Genomic DNA, 12,417 nt, shown 5'->3' with positions numbered 1-12,417 from the left:
CCAGCCTGGGGAAGGCCCGGAGCGCCTCCCGGGAACCAGGCCCCACCGGCTCCGGTGGCCCTGGAGACAGGAAGGCCCGCTAAATGCCGTGAGGTTCAGACAAAGAGGAGGCACTTCTGGTGAGACAGGGCTGGTGGCTCCCGTAGTCACACGAATATATCCAGTCGTGAATGTCACTGACATAGAGCTTATTCTAGGGGCCCGAGATTCACAAGGAAGGAAAAGAGCAATCAAGAGTGATGACGTCACGCCCTGGCCAGTTGCTCAGTGGTTAGAGCGTTGGCCCATGGACGGAAAGGTTTTGGGTTTAATTCTGGTCAAGGCATCTCTCTCGCTTGCAGGCTTGACCCCCAGCACCTGTTGGGGCACGTACAGGAGGTAACCAATGCTGTGTCTCTCTCACATCAACGTTTCTTTTTCTCTGTTTCTCCCCCTCCCTTCCACTCTCTCTAAAAATCAATGGAAAGCCCTAGCCGGTATGGCTTAGTGGATAGAGCGTCGGCCTGCGAACTGGAGGGTGCCGGGTTCGATTCCGGCCAAGGGCACATGCCTGGGTTGCAGGCTCGATCCCCAGTGGGGGGCGTGCAGGAGGCAGCCAATCAATGATTCTCTCTCATCACTGATGTTTTTCTCTCTCTCCCCCCCTCCCTTCCTCTCTTAAATCGATAAAAATATATTTTTAGCCTTAACCGGTGTGGGTAAGTGGATAGAGCGTCGGCCTGCGGACTGAAAGGTCCCAGGTTTGATTCCGGTCAAGAGCATGTACCTTGGTTGTGGGCACATCCCCAGTAAGAGGTGTACAGGAGGCAGCTGATCGATGTTTCTCTCATTGATGTTTCTAACTCTCTATCCCTCTCCCTTCCTCTCTGAAATCAATAAAAATATATTTTTAAAAAATCAATGGAAAAATATCCTCGGGTGAGGATTGACAGCAACAACAACAAAGAGTGATGACACCAGCCTGCACGGAACACATCCCCACACCTGCCACCAGGCCGGGGCGCCTGAGCAGCTTGGGAACCCGCCCTCCAGCTCCTGCACTGGCCACTGCCTGACCCGAAAACCATGAAATGGTCATTAAAACCCACAAACTTCCCCTGGTCCAATGCTGTTAAGGAATTCTGCTCTGCCCGGCCGGCGTGGCTCAGTGGTTGGGCATCGACCTATGAACAAGGCAATCACAGTTGGCTTCTGGTCAGGGCAGATGCCCGAGTTGTGGGCTCAATCCCCAGTGTGGGGTGTGCAAGAGGTGGCGATGGATGATTCTCATCATTGATGTTTCTAACTCTCCCTCCCTCTCCCTTTCTCTCTGAGATCAATTACACACATATGTATAAAACAAAGGGAAGAGAAAAAAGGAATTCTGCCACTAAGTGTGCCCCGTGCCAAGCAAATCGTGAGAAGCACTGAGGAGGACAAGCCTCACAGGTGGCACAGGGGGTCCGAAGGAAGCCTTCCCAGGACAGGAGGAAACCATGAGCACAATGATCTGAATGGGAAGGCACAGAAATCACACCAGATGATTCAAGGTGGTCTCAGGACCCGGGGCGAGGAGCGTCCTGCGGTCATCCTTCCGCCGGGTCCTCTTCTGCGCTGGCTTCTCTTCTGCAGCGTCCCTGCCGAGGTTCCGGGAGTGGTGCAAGTGCATCCTTGCGGAGGTCCTTGCGGGTGACTGCGGTCTATTCCAGAGAGCGAGGCACAACGGTGAGGGGGTCCCCCTCCAGAGAAGGTGGTTCCTGTTGGGCCTGGGTGGCCACAGAGCGCTTGGGCCGCTGGGGCTCCTGGCTGCTGCCTGCCTTCCTGCCCGAGGGCTCCTCAGAACACTTACCTGGGTGGCCAGCCACCGTCGGCCGCGACTCCAAACACACAAGGACCCGCTCCTGCGAGCCTTACCTTGTGAACGCTCTTGGGGTTCTCCAGCCAGGCGTAGTACATCTCCTCCACGTAGTTGGAGCTGGTCCCGCTCAGGAAGGGCTCCGCAGCCACGGGGGCCGTGTAGCACCGGATCTGCCCCAACGTCCGAGCGGCTGCTGGTCTGTTCTGGGAAAATGTCTTAACAGTCTGTGAGGCCGTCAAGGGCCGCAACTTAGTGGCACAAGTCCTTAAGTGAAACATCCTTGTTCTGGAGTTCCTCACCACTGCCTGCACAAAAAACCAGAGAGAGCGTTTTAGCAGATAAAGCTTCCGGGGGGTACTCGCAGGCTCTGGCTGGAGGAGAGAGAGTTCAAATGCCCGGGTGGCAGGCACCTGCTCCAGTTCAGAGAGCACAACAGACGTGAGGGACCCACCCCAGCCTCGAGGGCCAGGGCCAGGGCCAGGCCTTCCCTCACAAGCTGACGTTTAAATTCAGGGACACAAACTATCACATAACGTAAACATGTAACGTCTCTAAGTGCAACATCTTTAAGTGTGTACATTGCATAAAACATTCTAGAAAAGACAACAAGGATTGACTGATTGCTGGTTAGATTTGGATGAACTGCAAAATGAGAAACATATTTTCTCCTTTTCCCAGAAACTACGGAGTACCTACTGGACTCACTATATTCTGGAGACTATAGAGAAATTAGGGGAAATATTTCTCAAATAATTTATATTTGAGCAGAAGAAAAAGTATTTAAAAACATCACAGAGAAAGCACTGGGTGCTTGAGAGGCCCAGACAACGCCAATCCACAGAGGACTCACTCTGTCCAGGCCCATCCCACACGAGGAGTCGGGAGGAGGGGAGGCAGAGAGTGGAAAAGTGTGAAGGACGCAGGGGCTGAGCAGGAACCTCTGATGCGGGACAGACACCGGGGCCCAGCGGTTCGGGAGGAAAGCACTTACACAAATGCCTACCGCCCACGCACCTGGTCAGCACCCTGACATGTCAGGGCTGTTCGCAAACCCCACACACTCCCCGTCGTTGTACAGGTCAGCTTTCTGAGTTCAGCTCAAATTCCCCTGCAAGGTCCCTGGGTCATTAAGAGCAGAGCCAGGCTCCAAGCTCTGACTGTCAAGTCCCCGTCCCGCCCGACCCTTCCAGGAGAACACGAGGAACCTGGGCTTGCGGGAGGGAGAGGGTGGGTAAGTGCATTTGCTTCTGATCTGAATGGACCTTGCCCTTGAAGGTCACAATACTACTACATCTAATTTATAACTCTATCAAAAGCAGCCACTTTATAAAAGCTGACTGCCCACCAGACCACGAGCAAGTGTAGACTGTTCCCAGAGGGCCCTGAACCACTTCCAAAAACCCAGCATGTCTCTCAGGGGACCCTGTCAGGAAGGGACCAGGCGACTTCCAGTCAGCAAAAGGGGCAGACAAAGGGCCACTGAGGACCCGGAGGGCAACGGCAGACATACCATGGCTGCTCTCAATGCTGGGCGTTTTCGTGTTTTGTTTTTTAACTCAGGTCCAGAGGAAAACGTCAGTGTGTTCCCTCCAACGCCATCCTTATCTAGGCAGCTGGACCACAGCGGAGTGGGTTTTTCTCCCCAACACAGTGGCATCCCCTCCCCATCACCCAGCTGCTGCAATGACCCCACGGGCAGATGCGTTCTTCCCAACACGGTCCTTCCGTGACCGGAAGGTAGGCCACGTTTCCAGCTCTCCGGTCCCGAGTCTGACCGGAGCTCCATGCGGCCAGCACAGCACCCAGGAGAGCAGACTGCCTTTCAGATGACTGGGGGCCGGGACAGCCGTGCTCCCCACAACATGAGGAACCCATGAGCAGACACGCAGCTTACATTCCGGGTTCGGTCGATCAGCCCCTGTCCCTCCAATCTCAGAGTCAGCGTCAAGAATAGCTCATCATTTGGGGACACTCACACACTAACACACTCACACAGGCTAGTGAAAGCCCTGGGCTTCCCCAGAGTCTAAGCCGATTCTGGCCGAGGAACGTTTCTACTTGACAAGGTGCCAAGAGGATTCCATGGGGAAAACGCACGTCTTTTCAGCAGAGGATGCTGGACAACTGAATATTCACATGCAAGAAGGAAGCGACACCACCCACAAAATTAACTAAAAATGGAGCTAAGACCCAAATGTAAGAGCTGAAACTGTAAGACTCTTAGAAATGTTATAACTTCCTATTTAAAATGGAGTAATCCTTTTTTTTCTTTTTTATTTTTATTTTTAAATTTCTTTATTGATTAAGGTATCACATATTTGTAGATGTGATACCTTTGTCTCCAAGCACCATAAAGATGATTTTTTTAATTGATCCCCAAGGGTGTGAGGTACTATTATAGGTAATGGGGCTAATCCAAATCTGGGAAGAATTTTAATGACATTGTAGAATAATATCATGTAAGGATATTCTTTGCAAAATGGAGTAATTCTTTATGGCTTTCAATGGTATCTTAGGAAACCAAAAATACAGCAGAACAAACAAACAAACAAAAAACATAAATTGGACTTCATCCAAATAAAAACTTTAGTGCTTCAAAGGATACCATCAAGAAAGAGAAGACACAGAATAAGTGAAAATATCTGCAAATCATATAACTAAGGAACTGTATACAGAACATATAAAGAACTCCTATAACTCAATAAAAAAATAAACCAATCAAAATAGACAAAGGATATGAACATTTTTCCCCAAAAAAGATACACAAACGGCCAATGAGCACAATAAAAGATTTTCAACATCATTAGGAAAAGGCGAATCAAGATACCATGCATGTCACACAGACTAGATACAATTAAAAACAAAATGGCAGTGTTGGGAGGACACAGACAAATTGGGAGCTCAGACACCGCTGGTAGGAATGCAAACTGGTGCGGCCACTGAGGAAAAGTCTGGCAGTTCCTCAAAAAGTTAAACACAGAATTAATTACCATAAGACTCAGCAACTCCACTCTGAGGAACACGAGAAGTTAAAACACATGTCCAGCCCTAGCTGTTTGGATCAGTGGACAGAGCTTCGGCCTGCCAACGGAAGGGCTCTGGGCTCGATTCCCATCAAGGGCACATGCCCCAGTTGCAGGCACGACCCCCTGAGGGGGTGTGCTGGAGGCAGCAGATCAATGATTCTCTCTCATCACTGAAGTTTCTCTCTCTCTCTTCTTCTCTGAAATAAATAAAAATATATTTTAAAAAACCACACATGTCCACACAGAAACTTGTACACGAGTATTTATAGCAGCATTATTCATTCTAGCCAAAAGTGGAAAACCCAAACGCTCAGCAACTGATGAATGGGTACAGGATGGGGGGCCAGCCACACATGGACTAGCACTAGACAACACAGATGAACATTGAAAATACCATGTGAAGTGAAATAAGTCATTCACAAAAACAACATGCACGGTTTCATTTATGCGAAATGTTCAGAACAGGCAAATCTATACCAAGTCCACTGATGACTGGCTGCTAGGGCTGGGGCAGGGATGAGATGGGACTACTGATGGGTGAGGGCGTTTTCTTTAGGGACATGAAAACACTCCAGAACCAGACCATGGTGATGGGTGCTCAACCCTCTCAGACAGCGGTCGTCAACCTTTTGGACCTCACGGGCCACCAGTGGTCTGCGGGCCACCGGTTGGCGACCGCTGTTCTAAGACCTGGAACTGCACAATTTAAATGGGTGAACTGTATGGCACGTAAGTTATACCTCAACAAGGTTGTTTATGTCCAGGAAAACTATAAGTGAACCTACCAATGCCAATAAAGTACACAAAATGACCCTATTTATAACCCACTATTTTATGACACAAGTATAAACCTATACATTTGACAACAATAAGGTTTAAAAAGTAAAAACCAAAGCAAAATTTGTTAAGGGCTTGAAGCCCTGCCCATAGGAAAGGATCTGCTGGAATAAGGCAACCTTATCTGTGTCTGTACTTCCCCAGTCAGGCAGCACAACCCTAGGTCACCCCCCCCCCCCACATGGGGACATAGGCTGACTCCTGATGCCTATCAGCGTCACGCGGGCCAGGCAGAGGGGCAATTAAAGAGGCAGCGTCAGCAGAACAGCTGTGTCCAGCGTCTCAGGAAGGGAGTCTTGGAGGGGAAAGGGCACACATCATTAGGTGACTGTCACCCGGTGCTACCTGACAACCATTCTAAAAGCACAACTCATTTTGAAAATATTTCCTTTTCAGTTTCAGGCTCCTTAAGGTTCTTGTAATGGGGCAAGACGCCGCTGTCGCCCCACACCTGCCATGATTTGTCTCAGCGATGCGGAGAACGTGTGCGCAAAGAGCACAGTATTGATTCTCCCTGACGCTCATTGAGCTGAAAATCTCAAACGCAATGTCTTTCCCCTGTAGCTTCATCAAACACAAACTAGAGACAGGGAAGTAGTTTAAACTGCGGAGGCATTTTGCCATTACTAGACAGAAACGAGGACCGAGCGGGGGAAGGGCAAACAGGTGACTCTAACTTCACGAACCTTAAACGCCTCTGTAATGATGATGCAAACATGAAAGCTCACTCTAAAGTGGTTTCTGTGATTAAAAAATTACAACTTATCAAGGAAAAAGACCAACCAAAGATATCTCTTAAAAAGCTGAAGTTCCCAAGGAAAACCTAAATGCAAGTTAATTTGGAGTGGGTAGCTGGCCAGACCTCTGGGAGGGACTTCCGCGCCCACAGTTAGAACCCCAAACAACTTTCAGTCTGGGGGCCTCCGGGCTGATTGCCCTGGCCCAGACTGCACCCTCGATGGGAGGGGTCCTGACGGCAGTGCTCCAGGGTGCAGGCCAACAGGCACGTTCAAAGGTGTCGATTGGAGTACAAATTATTAAATCTTTATGGAAAGCAAGGCCATTTACCAACGGTTATTAAAATGTGTAAAAGCATAAACAGGACTTCCGTTCCCACTAAATGCAGCTAAAGACATGAAATGCTACAGTGAAAACAAAAAGACTCTGGAAGATGGAGAGGAGCAGACTGGGAAGGGGCTTTGGGGCCAAAGAAAGAACAGCATTGAGTTCCTGCTGTGCTCTGCTCCATACATCCCAGACGAGATGCTGGAGAAGCCGTCCCCAGGAATGCCAGCCAATGTAGACAAAACACACACAAGAGCTGGCTTCCTCTGGGCAGAAGACAAGAAACAGGGCAGCCTAACAGGACGGCCATTTTTAGACAGTGATGGCCTTACTGCAGTCAACCCCACAGAAAACTCTGTGGTCCAGCCCCATCTCACCTGGTAAGTCAGCGGAGATCAGGGGCTTCCATGCCCAACAATGCCAGTGAGGCCAGGAGAGAGAAGCCTGGATTTCATCCCGCCCAGCAGAAACAGGGCCACACCCCGCCCGCCCCAGACAGAGCGAAACCATAAAGGCCCAACAGGGAACGTACACCCACACAGCAGATACCAATACCAAGGAGGCTGGGAGGGGAGCCTGGATTACATCCCTGCCCAACGTAACCAGGCATCACCATCCCCCCCACCTCCCACCCCATCAATGTCAGAGGAAGCCTGTTCTACTCAAGAGATTTAAATAAGACCCAGTCTCATAACATAACACCCAAATGTCCAGGCTGCATCAACGATCACTTACCCCACCAAGAACAAAGATCTCCATTGAAACAAACAAACAAACAAACGAATCTATAGATACCAACACCAAGATGACATAGATGTCAGAGTATCTGGCAGGTTTTAAAGGAGTCAGCCTTAAAATGCTTCCATGAGCAACTATAAACTTATGCTTGAAACAAAAGAAAACTAGAAAGCCTCAGCAAAGAAAGAGAAGATATAAAGAACTGAATGAAACGTCAGAACTGAAAATACAACCACCAACATAGAAACCTTGATGGGTTCAACTGCAGAATGGAGGAGAAAGAAGAAAATCAGTGAATATGGAGTTAGAATAAAGGAAACCACACAATCTGAACAACAGAGAAAATAGACTGAAGGAAATGAACAGGTGGGACTACAACAAAAGACCCAATGATGACATGAACAGATCAGCTGAATCCCAGGAGGAGGAAAAAGCCGGAGGTGCTGCAGAAGTATTCAGAGATGTGCCGAAACCGGTTTGGCTCAATGGATAGAGCGTCGGTCTGCGGACTGAAGGGTCCCAGGTTCGATTCCGGTCAAGGGCATGTACATTGGCTGCGGGCACATCCCTGGTAGGGGGTGTGCAGGAGGCAGCTGGTCGATGATTCTCTCTCATCGATGTTTCTAGCTCTCTATCCCTCTCCCTTCCTCTCTGTAAAAAATCAATAAAATATATTTTAAAAAAAAAAGAGAAGTATTCAGAGATGTAACAGGGGAAACTTTCAAAATTTGGCAAAAGGCATAAACCTTCTAAGAAGCTGAGTAAACCCCAAACAGAATAAACCTCAAGAAGTCCACTCCAAGACAAGATAAACTTCTGGGAACTACAGACAAACAACTCGAACAGCATATTTATCAGAAATCATGGAGGCCCAGAGAAAGTGGCACAACACATTTCAAGTGCGGAAGGAGAATTAAGTGTCAACTCAGAATCAAATCATTCTCAGCTGAAGAAAACCGAAGAGAAATTGCTGCCAGCTGACCTATCCTCAATGAATGGCTAAAGGAATTTCTCTAAGCAGAAAGGAAATGATAAAAGCAGGAACCTTGCCAATTCCATGAAGGAAGGAAGAGAAAAAACAAAGATTGAGTCAATATAATTTCCTTCTCGACGCTTCTAAACTATGTGTAATGGCTAAAGCAAAAATTACATGTCTGATGTGGTTCTAAGTGTAGAGAAAATCGTTAAGACAGTTTTCAATGAGGTAGGGTTTCTACACTTCACCCAACCTGACAAAATCACGACACCGGTGGACTGGAAAGTTGTGTATACATGTAATGGAATACCCAGACAACCACTAAAGAGCTACACAAAGAGATATATGCAACAACACTACATATCAATAAAGGTGACATTTCAAAACCACGTTCACGTAACCGACAAGCAGTCAGGTCAAAGGCGGCACCAGAAAATAGCCCTGGCACTCGAGGGGCTCAGCTGGTTGGAGCCTGGTCCGTACACCGAAAGGCCCCAGGTTCCTCTCTCTCTCTCTCATCAACAGAAACATATCCTCAGGTGAAGACTTGTTAAAAAGTAAATGAATGTGGGCAGTGGTCTCAAAAAGAGCGTCAGCATATTGATCTTTCTCCAACTTTTCAAGAGTTAGTCCTCGGCTAGTTTGCAAAACCAGGAATGGTACTGCCTATTTTCACCTGGGGAAGGTCTGCACGAAATTCTGCGGTGTGCCCCTGGGCGCTCATCCTAACGCTGCCCAGAGCAAAGCCCTGCACGGGGCCTCCAGCACCAGCTGCGAGCAGGACCGCAAACGGCCCCTCGGGCTGGTTCCGGGCGGAGCGCCGAGGGCAGGTTCCCGTCTGCTCGGCCACTGGTCTTATTCTAAGTGTCCGTGCTCCGCTTACGCTGTCAGGGAGGCTTTGCGAAAGGGAAAGGTCCACGAATAGGGTCTCCCTCCAGCATGGGCCAGCCAACCTCCTGCAGAGGATGAGGACGTGGGTGCTCCCCCCAAGGCCCACAGAGGGAAGGTGGGCACGGCGGGGTACTGAGCAGGGCAGGTGCTGAGGACGTGGGATGCTGCGGGGTAATCCGCTCACCGAGGGTGTCACCTCAAGAAGCACCGAGGAAGGACGGGGACGGTGGGCACTGAGGACGGCACGGAGTGAGGGCGGGGGGCACCGCGCACCTGGGGTGCTGCAGAGTCACTCCTCGCCGGGCATGCGCAGCCCTGGGCCCGCAGCCCACAGCGGCTTCAAGGGCGCGCCGTCCGTCCGTCCCTCCGGGCGCGCAGAGGACGCGGCTGGGCGGTCCCACGTGACGCCTCCTCGACCTTGGGAGTCCCTCCAGCGGCAGGGCCGTTCCTTTACGTCCGCCGCGCGGCCCGCCCCCCGCCCGCCCCAGCCAATGGGGCGCCGCTCCGAAGCCCGCGCGACCTCCACGCGCTTCCGCACCCGCCAATCCCCGCCCGCCAGGCGGTGCCCGCCGCGCCATTGGCTGCCTCGGCCGTCCGTCAGACCCCCGTCCCGCCCACCCTCCCCCGTCAGCCTTGTTCCATCTAGCTTCACTCCCTGTCACCGCGGCGCTGGCGACAACAAGGGCGTGGTGGCCTCGGCTTCCACCGCGGCCCCCGTGCTCTGCCCGACGGGCGCAGAGCCTCCACCCCGGGCCGGGCCCGGCGGCAGCGCGCACTTACCTACCTCCAGCTCAGCTCCACCCGACTGAGGCGCCGACACCCCGCTCCGGGGAACCCAACTCTCGACCCCGCCCAGGCGTGAGGCGTCAGCACGCAACCCCGCCCGGGAGCAGTCTCCGTCGCGGGGCGGGGCGGTGACGTCACAGAGTCGCGCCGCCTCCTTCCGCGTGCGTCCAGGGCTGGGCGGGCGCGAAGATTTGGGGGGACCGGGGGAAGGGGTCCCGGGCGGAGCCAGGTCTGGAGAGGGGTCTTCGCGGGGCCAGCCTCCTGCGCGGGCTGCCGGAGGCCTGTGAGCGGGGAGGCTGAGGAGGTCGGACGGAGGTGGAGAGGGAAGCAGGGGGCCCGGCGCGCCCCGGGGTAACTTATTGCTAAGAAAGGACGAACGGTGTTGTCAGGACACTCTGATCGTACGACGCAGCCCTGTTTCCCAATGTGAATATGTGAAAATAAGTCGTATTAGGACCGAAGGGCGGCGAGTGGCAGCCAGTCACACAGGGAGGACACTCGTCCCTGGCCGCAGGGAGGAGCCTCGGTCCCAGCGGCCGGGTCTGGGCTCCCCTCGTCCTTCCTTTCCCTGTCTGACCGGGCGAGAGCGGACCTTAGGCTCCGGGGTCCGGGTGGGCGGCAGCATGGAGCTGGAACTTAAGCTGCTCTGCCTTCCTGACTTGTGAGTTTATCTTGGATGGTGTTTTTTTTGGCAAGTGGTACTGGTTTTCCTCTTTACAGTGATGGTAGTTTGCCTTGTAATAAGTGGTTCCGTGTAACGACTTTATTAATTATATATCAGTATCAAAAGGTGGCATGCAAATGATTGACATTAGGGAAACTCCGAATTGTTCTGTGTGTATTCGCAGCCACTTCAAGACCAGGACTGTGCCCTGCAGTACAGCAGAGGGTCCTGGAGGTGACAGGGGCCGCGATCTGACCCTGGCGATCTGACCGCGGTGGGAGCACAGACGACACAAATAACGGGATCTGGGCCAGAATTCAGACTGGGGACTCGGTCACTCGCTCGCGCTGTGACAGGGACGTAGAGCGATTTCTAAAAGGGAAAGTAAGAGGTGTTTTAAATGGGGAGGACTGTTTTAAATGCTTGTAAGAACAAAGTTGGGCTGATGTGCGGGTTCAGGGTCTGGAGACGGGGAGAAAGGGAAGGAACCAAGGAACCACCTCAGTATGTCCCCCCCCCCCTTAAAAAATTGGGGTCAAGTATGTATATGAAAATATTTGTCATTTAAAGTGTACAGTTCAGCCCTAGTTGGTTTGGCTCATGGATAGAGGGTTGGCCTGAAGACTAAAGGGTCGGAGGTTCGATTCCAGCCAAGGGCACAGGCCCGGGTTGCGGGCTCGATCCCCAGTGGGGGGTGTGCAGGAGGCAGCATATCAATGATTCTCTCATCATTGATGTTTCTATCTGTCTCTCCCTCTCTCTTCCTCTCTGAAATCAATAAATTAAAAAAATTTTAAAAAATAAAGTGTACAATTCAGTGGCATTAATTACATTCACAGCGTCGTACAACCATCACCACTATTTCCAAAATTTCTTCACCACTCCAAACAGAAACTCTGCAACCATTAAGCAGTAACTTCCCATTCCCCTCCCCTTTCCCTTCATCCTATATTTTCTATCCCTATAAATGGACAACCCTGGTTACCTAATATAAGTGAATTCATACAGTATTTGCCCTTTTATGTGTCACTTATTTTCCTTAGCATGTTTTAAGGTTCATCCATGTTGAAGCATGTGTCAGAAATTTTTATGGCTGAATATATTCCATTGTATGAACATGCTGCACCTTGTCTATACATCATTTGATGGACATTTAGGCTGATTCCACCATTTGGCTATTGTGAATAATGCTACAATGACCACTGGCTTACTAGTATCTTGAGTACTTGTTTATAATTCCCTTTATAACACCTAGGAGTAGACGTGGTGGGCGATATGGTAATTCTGTGTCTAGCTTTTTGAGGAAATGTTAAACTGTTTCCCGCAGTGGTGACACCTTGTTGCATTCCCACCAGCAATGCATGAAGGTTCCAATTTCTCCATATTGTCATCAATACTTCTTAATTTCTTTTTAAAAATGTATTATAGCCTCCTACTAGATGTGAGGTGATCTCATTTTGGTCTTGATTTGCATTTCCTTATCACTATATGATGTTAAGAATCTTTTCATTTGTTTCTCAGCCATTTTTTATCTTCGTTGGAGGAAAGTCTATTCAAGTCTTTTTTGAATTGGGTTGTTTGTCTTGTTTTGTCGGAG

General features: G+C 50.5%; 1 protein-coding gene across 6 annotated transcripts in view; it reads right to left on the bottom strand.

Annotated features, from left to right (window-relative positions):
• Window positions 1-10,262, bottom strand: part of OGDH (oxoglutarate dehydrogenase) — a 40,617-nt gene extending 30,355 nt beyond the window's left edge. For 2 of the 6 annotated variants that reach the window (XM_079786554.1, XM_079786550.1), the window contains exons 1-2: window positions 10,151-10,254; window positions 1,894-2,142 (exon numbers count right to left, since the gene is read on the bottom strand). In XM_079786554.1, coding sequence (XP_079642680.1) covers window positions 1,894-2,115 — 222 coding nt within the window. In that variant the 5' untranslated portion in view covers window positions 2,116-2,142; window positions 10,151-10,254. Of the gene's footprint in view, window positions 1-1,893; window positions 2,143-9,554; window positions 9,797-10,150 lie in introns of those variants that run through there. The other 4 variants (XM_079786555.1, XM_079786551.1, XM_079786553.1 and 1 more) reach the window with 4 other exon arrangements.
• Between the last annotated feature and the right edge of the window lie 2,155 nt (window positions 10,263-12,417).

Source organism: Cnephaeus nilssonii (genome assembly GCF_951640355.1).
Source record: "Cnephaeus nilssonii genome assembly, chromosome: 12".
Lineage (NCBI taxonomy): Eukaryota > Metazoa > Chordata > Mammalia > Chiroptera > Vespertilionidae > Cnephaeus > Cnephaeus nilssonii.
This window is presented reverse-complemented; position numbering and strand designations above follow the sequence as displayed.